This window comes from Orbicella faveolata, unplaced genomic scaffold (assembly GCF_042242905.1).
Source record: "Orbicella faveolata isolate gen_17 unplaced genomic scaffold, um_ofav_v1 contig_25, whole genome shotgun sequence".
Taxonomy (NCBI): Eukaryota; Metazoa; Cnidaria; class Anthozoa; order Scleractinia; family Merulinidae; genus Orbicella; species Orbicella faveolata.
Genome location: NW_028301553.1, coordinates 30,427,076 through 30,441,574, shown reverse-complemented (window position 1 = coordinate 30,441,574; position 14,499 = coordinate 30,427,076). Strand labels below are relative to the sequence as shown.

The following is a 14,499-nucleotide window of genomic DNA, read 5'->3' as shown; positions in this document are numbered from 1 at the left end:
AAAAGAGAGAAAGCCCCACGGTTTCTCAGCTGTCTGAGATGCCCTTTCTTTGATTGCAGGTTTGTAGTTGACATTTTCTTTCCCAACTCTTTTGAAAATGATTAATTGTTTTTTTTTTAATGGTTGTTTGTTTTTCTCAATTTAATGGCAAATTAAAAGAATACAAAACAAAAGAGAAATGCCTTAAGGATGGTCCGTTACTCTAGAGCTCGGGATACTTTGAAATTAATACTTGGTCTAATTCAAGGAATGTTCAGTTAGCAAATACCCAAAATATAAGAGATCTTTTGACCTACGCGACAGCCTTCTCCTGCCGCTATTTTATGAACCCTGTCGAGCTACAACTCTGTAAAACATCAAGTTCTTAGAGCTGAGGGTGTTATTTAATTACAATTAAAAACTCAGAGAGATAGGTATTTCTATTTTTTTAATTTCGCAATATGACAAAGTCACATGAAACCCAGCAATTCATGTATTATCATTTTGGCGACCCCAAAATTGACCCACTTTTATTTTTATTCCTCTCTCTTTTTTTTTTTTTGGCTCGGAACAGTAAGTGCCATTTGTGAATTACATAGTTGCTTTCTAATAAAACCACATCCAAGGAAAAGTACAGGAAAGTACAGCAGTAAGGCAAATAAAAAATTGTATCAACTCTCTTAAAGTACAGTTGCGGACAATGTTTTAGGTGAAGAAGAAATAAAAGGGTACTCAATTGAAAATGAAATTGAAACCGACAAAAACAACTTCTGTATAACCCGTGATATAAAAGCTGTTCTGCACGTGATATAAAATAAATGATCTGTAATCACTACATCAGGCCCATCAAGAGACGAATAAAGGACTGTTTTAAAATTACTTGTAATTTCCAACTAGCAAACCTTATTTCGAATAAACATTTCAACCGAACTGATCCTCCTACTTTGTTTGAACTTTTGTCCGAAAAAGATAAACTTACATTCATTCGCACCATATCTTGTACTGTACTGTATTGCACTGCATTGCGTTGCGTTGCGTTGCATTGCATTGCATTGTATTCATTGTATATATTGTATTGTATTGTATATTATTGTATTGTATTATATTATATTGTATCAGTGTATTGTATTTAAGAAATAGAAAACATGTACCGTGTTTCTATCGAGTTATAGAAATACGAGTGGAAGTTTGGGAGAACGAGAAATGCCGTGGGAACACGAGCCGCAGGCAAGTGTGTCCACAGCTTTTTCGAGTTCTCCCAAACTTTCACGAGTATTTCTATAACTCGATAGATACACGGAAAACATGTTTTCTATATCTTTCAGAAAACACCGCGATGAAAAAAAAAGAAAAAAACTCGTTAACTCTGATTATCAAAATGTAAATTTGCTCTTCAAGAGCATAACCTCTGTCACTCTTGTTGAACATTAATTATGTGGGTGCCTATTTTGCGATTCCACCAGAATAGCGTGGTGTGAAATTCTTAGAGCTTGTTCTTAACATTTTAGTTGTGTTTCAAATCAATAAAACATACAATTTTATGAGTGATAGAAAAACCACAAAAAAGTTAGAAAGGAAATTTCCAGGCTTATATCTCAAAAGGGCGGATTTCTATGGTTTTTGGGTGACAAGGATTTTTACAGTTATTACGATCCTTACCATCAAGACACACTCCAATCCTTTTTCACCAGAAATTCTGTAACTTTTCAAGGATGTCTACAAGAATTACAATCCTTACCAATCCTTTTTCATCAAAAATTCTGTAAAGTTCAAAGATGTCTGCTGGAATTACAATCTTTACCAACAAGTCAAACTCCAATCCTTTTTTTGTGCAAGTCTTACAAATTATCAAATTTTCAAACGGTCCAGTTAAATCTTTCCATGTTAGACAACATTGACCACCCTGAGATTTCTCTTAACATTAATTTTATAACGGTCTTCCTATTGTGTACAGGATAATAGCAACCATTTAGTTTTAAAGAAATTAACTGTACAAAGCATACAAGCCCTGGTACTCACAACTCTTGGGGAAAGGAGGGAAGAAGTAGGGGAACATAACAGATTCCACACACCTAAACCAAAAAGACAAAACTGATAAACAAGGCGTAAATAATGTTAAGGTTCTGAATCACCATCAAGTTCGCCGACATCCAGCAGAAGTCTCCTTTCGTCCGTGAACGAAGCAGACGTACAGAGTTGCCACCAACGTCGTATGTGTTTGATGAGGAAGGCTACGAATCTTGCTATCTGGGAGAGAAATGCAAAAGTGACCAAGAGCGAAACTAACACCGGAATAAAAGCCAAGGCTCCTACTTTAATCCACTCTAGGTAATCCAGGTAAGATTTCGCCGGCCCCATGTCTAAGCCAATAAAAAGCAAGGTTGCCCTTGGTAGGTCGATTGCTGCAATCATTGTCAAAGCAGAAAGGGACAAAGTCTCTGCTTTGTTAGCCAGTGGGTCTCGATATGGATTCTTCAACATGTGATGAAGGGTCATCAGGAGGCAAGCGAAAGTCATGCAAACCATACGCAACATTGCATTGTGAATAAACGTATGGCATGCGAGAAGGACAAACCGTCGTCCAATCAGAACACTTTCCCAGTACAATGTTCCTCCGTCATTAGAGCTTGGTGGGCGAAATGGACCATGAAGAACTTCCAAAACGTCGTCGCTCTCTTCCTGTGCATTCGTAGAATCGCTCACTCTTCGTTTTCGAATTTCTTTGAGAGACCAGCACAGGATAAATGGCAATGGAAAAATGCAAGCCGCAAGGAACTCATTTGCGCTTATGGATGACTTATAAAGTTTGAAGGAGCCAAAGTAAAGAACTAAGATAAAGGGCATCAAAAACACTACAATGTAAGCGAGAAAAATGTACTGCCACCATTGGAAGCATTGTACATTTCCGTCAATAAATAGGCATTGTTTTGATCCAATAGACACGCAATGCATAAGCTTCAAGGATGTTTCCGCCAGCCGTTCGTAACCCAGTAGTAGAACTTCAACAAGAACCGCCACATAGTGACTTAGTTTTGGTTTTTCTTTTCGCCTGCAGATGTTGATGAAGCTATGCACACAATAAATCAATAAAACGTCGGCCATTGTCACAGGGACGGTTGCAGAAAAAAACAACTCCTTTGTCACTGCTGTTAGCCCAGAAAAGGGACACCCGATTCTGTCATTTACTGTTCTAATCTGGAAATTGAAAGCGGACACCACGAGATAGGCGAAAGGTACCTTTTCAAAAAAGCTCTTTGTTGTGCCATCAATGAGAATCTCGGCGACTTGATAGAAATAGAATGTAATTTTAATGTAGCCACTATCGGAGTGGTGGCGGTCACCAAGTTCGCCCGAATCATCTTCTAACTGGCCGTCCTTTCTTTTGTACCATAAGATCTGATCTGCAAGAAAACCAAGAATGGGTGGTTTTATCAAAAGATAGAGCGCCAATCCAGTTGTGAATATCATCGTTGCAATCCACAGCCAGTGTTGGTTACATTTCGCTATTTTGGTGCAATCAGCTGAAAACAGTGTTTCTGTGAATCCCTTTGCGCATTTTCCACACAAAGTACCATCTCTGTTGCCACGACATCGGTTGTAGTCTTTTGAATGGGGCAACGGACTTTGGCAGTAATGTTCCGGGCAGCTAATAAATTGCAGTGATGGTGGATGGCCAGGTAATGGATAGCCCCAGAAATTTGGTTTCGCAGCTATGTTAGTTTCAGTGCAATTTCCACCAAATGGACAAGGTATGCAGTCAACTGTAGAATTAACAAGCAAACCTCGAGAAATCCCCTTTTGGAGGCTGTAATAACCTGGTATGCAAGACCGACAAGAATACTTTAAAACAGTGACATTTATTCGGCAAGATATGTTGTCTTTCTCCGTATAGACAATATGTGTTGCGTTTTCCAACAGAAGCTTGCTTCCTTCGCTGCAGTGAATCTCCGATTTCTCATCTATATCAACGTATCCCCCACTGGAGGTGGCTAGCACCGGGAAATTGTTTTTCTCCGGGACTAGCGATTTCATAGAAGTGTTTTTAAGATTTAAAGGTCCTCCACTTTCGGAATACAAGAAGGTGGATTTCTTATACGACCTCCTTTTTTTTGTTCTCAAGAAAGAACAGTTTTCAAACTCTACCTGACCAGTGCCATAAGCGGAATAAACATGCCCAGTCTGTTTGATGCCAAAATTATCTTGAAAAGTACATCTTTGAAATTTGGTAAATCCGTTACTTAGGTGCACTCCTCCAGTAATCAGTCCGACGTTATTTTCAAAGACGGTGTCTTCAAATGTCACGTGACTTTCGTACTGCCAGAGCGGGTGAGTGTTCATCTTAGTATCCCATCGAAGACAACCCATTTCCAGAGGTTTGTCAGGGTTGGTTAAAATCGAAATACCTCCTGTAGCAGTCTCGTAAAAACCAACAACCGACTTCTTATCTGTAATGTTCCATTTCTGAACCTCAGGATAGGGATAAGTGCAGTTAATGAATTTGGAGCGTCGTATTGTCAAGTTCTTCTTCCCTTCGAAGAAAAGGGCAAAATTACTGGAGGGCTTGGACTCAAATGTGTCATTCTCGAGTCTGATTACTGCGTTTGAGGAATTAATGTTTTTCAATGGCGCGATATTTAGAAGAATAGCATAGCTTTTCTGGATTGTTTCATTGCATGTAAAGAGAGTGTTTTTGATGATAACTTCAACTGAGGTTGGATCGAGAAGAGTTAACATAAGGTCATACTGATTATTTGCAAATGTGCAATTATCAAAGTAGACTTTGACCGAAAATGAGTCATTTTTGGGGGACGTTGATACCACTTGGAAACCATAGCGAAAGGAAGTGACTGTAACGTTGACCAGCTTAATTCGGTATTTGGGACTTACGAAGAATGCGTTTTGTTTTGTTCCGTTGCTGATCATCAGGCTGTTTGTTACTGTTACGCTTCCTGCATTACCGTTTGATGCCACTATACAGAAAGCAATTGCTTTCCTTTTATTTGGAGCGTGGTCTATCAGTGAGCACCTCGAAATTGTTACGTTCGTTTTGCCTCCCGAAGTCTTCAAACGTAAAGCGCCGTCCACTGATGTTTTTAACCTCTTATAGAAACTGGAATTGTATAGTGTCACTTTTCCTCCTCTCAATAAAACTTCGATAGCAGTGCATTTTGATCCGTCCCCGTGCCAGTTTTGAACTGTTACATTTCTCAGGGTGAGATCTAGTTCATTTGGAAATGACCCGTCATACAATCTATGGTGTTTTTTTACGGGGGGTATTCCTATTGCTATTGCGCATCCGAATTTTCTTGCACCACTGTAACTGAATAAAACGTTGGTGAGACTAATTGTTAATAACCCTCGTGGGGTGTTTGCAAACAGCGATCCACCAGCCAAAGCTCTGTTGTTTTTGAATGTTGAATTGAAAATCTTTAAAAACGCACTGATACTGGCCTCAAGGAACAAGCCTGCTCCTTTAGATTTTCCTTTCTGCTTGTTGAAAGAGGAATTCTGGATTTCCACATCTGCTTTGCCAGACCGAATCCCAATGCAAGGAGAACGATTGTTAATGCACTGAAAAGCCATGAACTTTACGTGTGCTTCTCTCACATTTGAGAAATACAAACGCTCTCTCTCGACTCTATTGCATTTTAGCTCCACATTTTTGTACTCCTCATTTGTCACCCCATTAGGAACAAAAAGATCCATAAAAGGTCCACGACTTCCGACATAGCTGACACTGGTGCATGATACAATAATCTGTACCGCTACTGATTTTTCTGGGTACTTTTTGCTGGTGGCAATCCTCACACCCCCTTTGTGAGTACCTGGGCCACCATTTTCTGAGAAATATGTATCACTGACGTTAATATTAAGCACTTGGTTTCCGTTTACTGAGTTGTTAACCAGAAGAACTTCGACACATTGCAAATTTTCGTGGAAATACGAAAAGCCTTGGACTTCAAGTTGAAAAGTTCTAATGCTCCCGATCTGAATACTCAAAGCTGAAGGCGAATGATGGAACGAGCAGTTAACAATTTTTACTAAACTGCAGTCATGAAAAGTTAAGGGCGTTTGCCAAAAAACGATCCCTGATAACTCGAACTCCATCCTCTGTGGGCCATTTGCTTTCTTGAAATGAATTCCTCCATCACAGAAAACATGAGATATTGAGCCCTTTATGCTCAAGCTTTTGTTGATATAAATACCTTGATGACTTTCAGAAACGCTGCAGTTGTAGAAGGTTCTTTTTGTACCAGTCCCTTCGAGGTAGATTTTTCCGCCACAGTCCACTTGGTGAACGGCCTTAACAATGGACTGACAAGGTTGATCTCTGGCGCCACAGTTGTTGGTGTCATGTCCAAGGGGCGACACATAAACTGTCGGTAAATTAAGCTCTTGTGCATCTAGAGCATTTTAATCAAAAGGAAAAAAGAAATCGTGAGTCAACTTTAATGTAACAAGAAACTCGCTATGAATTAGAAATTCACCTTTATGGCCATTCGGACCGCGTTAATGCTTACAATGTAGTTCAAGTCGATTGTAACTTGAGTGATCAATTCTGTACAAGAGGCTTTTAGTTAGCTTGAATGTTCAAAAGGTTTAGATGATGCGCGCCCTCAACAATTAAGACGGGGGTTAACATGAAGGCCATATCTTTGCTGGGTATTATGGCTTGAATGCAAATATCTCGTTCACGTTTCAAGTAGTGAAAAAACTCTCTGCTCATTTCACATAGCTACGTTTTGGGCTGTTTTGTAAATTTTTTGGTGATTTTTGGGTATATTTGGGGATAAATAGTTTTTCTCAAAAGATTAGTAAAATTTATGGAAATAGGAAATTTTAAGATTTGATGTTGTTTTAAAATTAGAATTTGAAGTTAGAAATTGGTAGACGTACACCAAACAGTTGCCCACCAACCCGGGGTTCCCTTTTGGGGGCAATCAACTGCCTGGTGGTGTTACAAACCCCTTTTTATCCTTTTAATCCCTCTTTAAACTTCCTAAAATTTCACTTAAATTCATTTGTACCCCCGCCTTAAGAGTGTTAAAATTTGGTCACATGTACATTGAATGACGGGGGGTCCGATTTGTTTGACAGATTCAAGGAAAACGAAAAATTTGCGTAATCTGAACTATGATGTTTTCATGAGGATACCCTATTAGGCGATTCGGAAAAAAACTTTGCGAAACTCCTTGGCCGAGCGAGAACCAGGGGTTGGGGCGAATGACAGACGACGACGAATAACCAAACAAATGGGTGTTACTAGAAGCGGCTCGTCGCTATGGCAACGACCATTCAGTGACGGTCATGAACAGTAATGTAGCTCTAGTTGCTCCCATTCACTTTTGCTGCTTTCAGGCAGAGCTACCCTACAGGGTGTTTCAAAAATTCGTGGACACTTTTCTATACAAATAAATGATAGTTAGAGGATTCCCATGTTACTGAAAGTTTTATGTACATTGTTTCCTTTATCAATTTCCGAGAGTGTTCCCCATTGTTGTGTATTTAACAAATTGACTTCAGTTTTTTATGCATCTGTCCTCTAATTGATGATAAATTGCGTTATAACGTTGTCAAAGTGACTGTGGAACCACGAGTCTCAGGCGAATGATTCTGCAGTAAACTTTGACAATGTTATGACCAAATTTATCTTCAATAAGAGGACAGACGCATAAAAAACTGACGTCTATTTGATTTTTACAATAACAAGACCCCAAAGTGGTCAAACGTCGGGAATAAATGAAGGTTAAAGATGCCGTAAACTTACCGTAGACAAAGCCAAGTAAATTTTATTCAAAGTGACGCGAATATTGTCAATAGCTCTTCTCGCTTTTTGATTCGCTACTTAGGAAAGTTAATAAAATCCCATTGGTTAAAAAGTTGACAGCTAGACGGCTGAAGGTTGAACTGTTGAAAGTTTGCATAAATTAAAATTTTATCTTTCGGTACTCTCATTGATGATAAAAATGAGCCAATCGGCGAGCTAGAAATTACACAGTTATCGTATAAAAAAGGTTTTTGAAAAGTTGTGGCATAGAACGAGCTAGCGCCCTTAGCTTGCTAGTGATAAGTTTCGCCAGGCTTGCCGTAACCTTGATTTTAGTCCTTCCATCGTCTTAGGGATCGGATGTCTATATGCAGCTTCGTCAATGATGCTCCATAGGTTCTCGATGGGGTTAAGATCAGGTGAACTTGCTGGCCACTCATCTTTTAGAGTAAAACTCGGGAGGTTCCTCTTGCACCACTGCTGGTTTGCTTTCGCCGTATGAGCTGGTGCGCCATCTTTTACGAAGGTCACGTTGCTTTTGTTCGTGAAAAGCTTTCGTTTTATCGGCTATTCTGTTGCACATCGTCAGAAGAAAAGAGGCTTCACTTCTTTCTCAAGGATTTTTGTAATATAATACTCTGCCGTTACAGTTTGGCCTTGCGGAATAAAATGTAAGGAAGTAAGTATTGCCACCACAAGCTATCCATTTGGCGCTTCCTTTAACTGGGTACGATGGCGGAACCTGGCTTTCCTGTGTGCCTCATACCACATCGTTTTTAGGGTTGGGGGACATGGAAAAGGTATTTAGGGCACTCATCGCTAAAGAATAACTTTTTCCATTCATCTCCTGCAGCTGCTGCAACGATATTTGCGAGCGAATGCTAAGCGAGTTTTTCCGTTGTTTGTTGCTCAGTAGTGGTCGTTTTATTTTTTTCTCAAAGGTTTGCATCCTTTTTTGGACATATATCTCCATACGGTTGTTGTTGATCCAAGCAGATCTTTGTTCTTCAGTTGTTTGCTGATTTTTTCGGTAGAAATGCCCTTTTCATACTTTGCTTTTTCTTTAATTTTCTTTGCTAGTCTGTCAAGGACTGTTGGTCTACCACTTCTTGGCTTGTCGTAAGACTCTTGAGAACTTGACCACTTTGCTACCAAGCTCCTGCTTTTTTGGAATATTTTAGCCGTTCCTCGCACAGATACTCCAGGTGATCGTAAAATTGCTGCCTGTGTTCTTAAATACACTGCTTTTTTTAGAGTTCATAATGCAAATTATATCAAAACGATGAAAATCTAGTAGGAACAGAAAACAGACAAAGGTGGAGGGAAAGTACAGAAACAAACAGGACACATATTTGCCCCTTTTCGTGAGGAAATATTTAAGGAAACGATTCTTTCTGTTTTTCTCATATAATAGTTCTGATAATCAATAAACAATAAGATTTGTTGATGTCTGTAAGAAAATGGAGAGAACAATGAAAAATCTGGATGATGTATAGACTTTTAAAATGTCCACGAACTTTTGAAACACCCTGCACAGTATTGTGAAGAGGGTCTGGAAGGGTATTCTCGGGATCCGGGATTTGACCAAAATATGGTGTGGGAATCGGGAAAACGTTAAATAGCTTGACGGGACCCGGGATTTGACTGCTTCCCGGGAAGCGGGACTCGCTAAAATTTGGTTACGGGATGCGAGATTTTTTTCGCCTGTCTGTCGGGAATTTGGGAAATTGTCACGACTCGAAAAAAAAAACGTTCCAGCGGCCAAAGAGAATCAACCACGCGAGCGCTAAGTGGTGTCTGCTTTCAAATCAAACTATAGCGTGTGCCTGGTTAATAGTAATCCAATTGAAAATGCCAGCGAGTATTTTGTTCCAACCAGATGCCAGAAAAGTGCACGTACTGTAATAGCATAGCAGTTATTTACTCGATACTCAATTGACTCAGTTGCTCAAGCTCTTCAGTCTCCTCACAGGTTCACATTTATGGGGATTTTTCAACAGCTCTGCTACAGTTGAGTTTTGGTCTCATTTTATCTTACAGCCATATCATATGGTGATATCGTCATAGCATGCTCTTTCATCATACTGAGGTACAAAAAACTATTTCTTTTTAGCAGAAGTCTTTAAAAACACGCGTAAATTCAAAATATCAATCGAAAGGGCAATCTACATCTTACATTTATTAGCTTTTGTGGAAATTAGACTTTTTAATGTATTTTTCTGGGAAAGAAAAACGGGATTAGGGATAGTGATGAAGAAAGTGCGGGGTGCGTGATTCTTGTGAAAAAGGAGCGGGAATGCGGGATAAGGACCCCCTTTCCCCCCTTCTAGACCCTCTGTGAATAGCCTAACAAGGACTGAAGCTTGGATGGGTGGAGCACGAACGGACGGACTGACCGATTGACTGACTTACTGACCGACCGACCGACTGACTGACTGACTAACTGAATGACAGAGAGATGGATGGATGGATTATCTGATTGATCGATTGACTGATTGATTGATTAATTCAGTGACTGACTGACTCACTGACTGACGGGCTCATTGATTGACTGAGTCACTGATCGACTAATTGACTAGCTGACTCACTGACTGACTGATTGACAGACTGACTGACTGACTGACGGGCAGGCTTAAATTGAACTAGCCAATTGAACAGACTGTCACATGAATTGATCTCCTCGGTAGATTTTAGCTGATACCCCGAGCGGTACTTCCGTATAAGAGGCTAATGGGAATGTGCCGCTGGATGGGGTCGCATTTTCACAACTGGATTGACTATCATGGGGTCGCATTTTCAATAGAGTTACTAGAATGAGGTCGCACATTTTCTGATTTTCGGGGTAAGGCAGTTGTTCATATTTGTTCACGGTTAGCAAATATACCAAAATGTTTGTACTGTAGGTGAAAAGTAAAATGTCCTTTATTCAATAAAAGGTACATACTTAAATAGAAAGTAACTAAGTTGGGATCGCGAAAATTTCATATTTGCCCAAAGTGACCAAGATGAAGTCTATAATTGGCCACAGAAAAGACTATAATGGGGAAGGGGCTCTGAGAGGCCAGCGGCAAATATCCAGCAAAAATTAACCCACGTACCTCCACCGGGCTGTTACACGTTGGTTACACCCGAGCTGACAATGCTGAGCCGTCGGCCAAATTAATCGCGAAATTAAAGAGGGTCGCAGCAGCTGTTTCTGCTCTGGGGTGTACTGTTGAAATCGAAATTACCTTTAAAAGACAATCTTTGATTTCCCTGACACCACAACATCTTTTCGACTTATGACGTAGTTTGTTTTCTCATAGTTTTCCAAGCAGCACCTATTACCATAGCGACGGTAACGCGTTGCCGCTGATTTTGAAAAGGTCAAATTAAATCTGGAAATGGCTAATTGAAATTACGGACAATTCACATAGCTCGTAATTTGCATTAATGTAGTCGTTTTCGTTCTTAAATATATTACATCACAGCCACGTAGGAGGCTCAATGTCAATTGAAAATGCTTTGCTACCATGATAATTTCTTGAACAGATAAGAAAAGCGTTATAGTTTAACATTTCGTTGTAAAGCTTCGAGAAATATTTTGTTCATAGGTCGAAAAGTAAAGACGTTGTAATCAATTCTCTAGAAAATTTTGATTTTAACTGGTACACCCCAAGGTCAAAAAAACTGATGCGAGCCTCCTTAACGTCGCGGCGTGTCCATTAAAGTTGATGTCTACGATTTAACAGACATTTACAAAGATGTTTACGAAAATACACCCTAGGTCATCATGTGCAAATTGCAGTTCGATATTTTCATTTTCTAAAGGAAAACGTTTTTGATACAACGAAAAGCAGCAAGACGCTAATACCATCTTTTTCATTTTTTCGTTTTTAAATTTCAGTTGTTTCGAACCTTTCAGCAACATCAAGTCATGATTAAAATAAAACCCTTTTTCCATAATAAAGAAACAAGTCATCTCCAGGTAACATGAAAGCAAAAACATTCATCTCGAACCATATCGACTCGACTGGCGTCCTGTGATCAAATCAGCTCAGATCGGATCCATCAGGATTTGGGTCACAGACGGGCGATCGAGGAACAATAAATTTCTCCTTGATGTTTTCGAAGATAAATCAACCTTGCGAATAGGAAAAATTCTTTGACGAACGCGCTGGCCGCTATCGCTACAAGCACAAAGGGTCGGGTGTGGTCCGAGACACCCTTATGGCCATACGGAAAGCTTCCAAAAAAGGCGCGATCAAGGTGGCGAAACAGCCGCAAAAGGGGCGGCTGAGAAAAGGGCAAAAAACTTGGTGAAGCAGGGTGGAAAAGGGGTCCGATAAAATTCAACAAATACTACGAAAAAGGAGGCCAAAAATGCTGGAACGGCAGTCAAAGACAACACCCAGCATGGCGCCAACAAATACATCAGATGCAATGATGAAACTCAGTCAAATTTTGGCAAACCAACTTTAAATTCAGAAGTAAGATATTTTTTATCTCTTATTCCCCTCAACCGCTATTCGTTTTGTGGTATTTGATGTGTTGTGTCGGAATAGTTGCATGCTCTTCAGAGATAGCTGATGTCTGAGTAGATGTTCTGTCTTTTCTATTTCAGAAAATTCAAAACCGAACGAGTTACCCCACTCTAACGCCATTATGTTGATAAACGGCGTAACCACTGCTTGTCGAAACTTTTATAGGCACCGTGACATAATGTACCTTTTGTAGTCCATTGTCATATACTATATTTAAACATGACGTTGATCTATCGAAAGTTCTGCGTTTATCATGCTCGGTCGAACAAAATTAAAACTAACACGAATTTGCATATCCACCCTGTTGTGTGTTATCGCGGCGCCGGCAGCATTATTTCAGCGCTTTCAATTTATTTTTTGAGAAAAAATTCAGCAAGCTGCTGGCCGTTTCATCGAACAAACACGCTTACTTGGCTGAAAAAAAAAAATGATTTTTTGGTTATTGTTTATGCTAATTTAAAATCAAAATAATTATTGCTTGCTTCTTTCGATCTTTTCATTCCAAGATTCAGGATGTACTCGGCGCTCCGTTTTTTTTTTTTTTTTTTTTTTTTGCATCGCATACGCCAGCGAAGACGGCTACCACACGAAAATGATCGGGCCGTTCTCGTGTTCAAGTTTCAACACGACCGACGGCTCGTGTTTGTTGTACCCTTGGTCTTGGACTACAAGCACCTTGTACATACCCTGCTGAATGTCGCGCCATTTGCCGATTGTTTCACGTTCTTCAAAGTCTTCAAGAGCTGGCTAAAAGCGCCTGTCTTGTGGTGGCGTGTCAACTACGTCCTAAGTTTGTCCGCGGTCCATCGTGTTATACCAAGTGTTTGACACTTGTTCTAATAGAAAGCACTACCACCAGCTCAACCAATCCAGCAAGCTAAACTGTGCTTAATCGATATTTCTTGACCGCGGCGACACTACCTTGCTTGATATAAAATAGTCTGTCTGCCTCTTCTTCTCTTTTTTGAGACTCTGCTCAATTAACTCCTTACGACTGCGGTCTATAGGAAGTTAATACACGAGCTACCCGCTTCTTTAAATAAGGTTTCGTTGGTCTGGCGTTTCTCCATTCTTATATTTGTGGCAGATATAATTTTCTGTTGCTCCTCGCGAGCAGCACAGGGCCTGTGTTTACATTTCTTTTGAGAAGAAAATATTGGCAACCTGTTGTGGCTCCACTCGTTTCATGACGTCAACAATATCGTTTGGTATATCGGCATAGGTCGGTTTACACGATGAATAACCAACCGTCATGAACCTATCTGAAGTACGCAATTGCTCCCACCGTTTCGGTTTTTTACCGCTTTATTCAACAACTATTTTCCGCCTGCGTCCCATGTTTATACATGCAGGTATATCATGAAATTTCCATTTCTTTTTTGTTTTGTTTTGGGTATCTTTTTTTTGTTTGCACTGACGTTTTGTGTAACATTTTACCGCATTTAAGGCATTCGTTCAAATACAAAATTCCACGAGCAGCACAGGGTAGTATGTCTGGGGTCAAAAAGATACTGGCCAATCTAAGGGTGTTTGTGTGTATCAGCGCTGATATTCCGCAAAAAGGCTGTTCAGATTTGCCGGTATCTTTTTGACCCTAGACATACTACTCAAATTCTGTTCGAAGATTCCTGTTGTAAAGAGTGAAAATTTACATAGTGTCTTTAAATTTGTTACGTTTGAGCTTACCTAATTCATTCGTTGACATGTACAAAGCAAGCATAAGAAGCCCTGTAAACAGCCATTTCTTCGCCATTGAAAATGACTCGAAGAGACGAGACTACGCAGTCCTCTAAGCTATCAACAGATAAGTTTGCGTGTCTCTTCACATCGCATTATATACCTTTCCATCTCTCTTTCGAATGGCAAACATCTCCGAAACTGATTCATTTCAAAACTGAAAGATGACAGACAAATCTAAAACTGACTTCATTTAATTTTAGAGGGCCGTTAAAAGTGATTTTCTCAGTGTCGAGAATCGCAAGACAGTCACGAAAAATCGATTTTTTTTTTATTTCGCCAAAACATACCTTTGGGTGAACTTATTCAAGGAAAAATAGTTTACAGTTCCAACAATTTATTTTACGGCCAAAATTTAAGAAAGTTCGAAATTTGCATACTGAATGGCGGTTTTCGCGGCTTAAAATGTTCAGAATTTCACGCTTCTTTACGAAAACAGCGGGGGCGTAAAAACAATGCTATGCAAACAAAACTTGGCACAAATATTATTTC

The 14,499-nt window shown here is 39.8% G+C and overlaps 1 protein-coding gene across 1 annotated transcript; it reads right to left on the bottom strand.

Moving 5' to 3' along the window:
• Positions 1-1,636: 1,636 nt before the first annotated feature.
• On the bottom strand, positions 1,637-14,073 carry LOC149109838 (uncharacterized). The gene is made up of 2 exons (XM_089294883.1): positions 13,957-14,073; positions 1,637-6,383 (listed from the first exon to the last, which is right to left on the bottom strand). The coding sequence occupies exons 1-2, from the start codon at positions 14,021-14,023 to the stop codon at positions 2,095-2,097; spliced, it is 4,356 nt and encodes a 1,451-aa protein (XP_089151009.1). The 5' UTR covers positions 14,024-14,073; the 3' UTR covers positions 1,637-2,094.
• Between the last annotated feature and the right edge of the window lie 426 nt (positions 14,074-14,499).

Excerpts from the sequence above, each read along its gene's own strand:
- LOC149109838 (XM_089294883.1), bottom strand. The coding sequence starts at position 14,023 with ATGGCGAAGAAATGGCTGTTTACAGGGCTTCTTATGCTTGCTTTGTAC. Across the intron at positions 6,384-13,956 it reads CATGTCAACGAATGAATTAG|ATGCACAAGAGCTTAATTTA; the intron begins GTAAGCTCAAAC and ends AAAATGCTCTAG.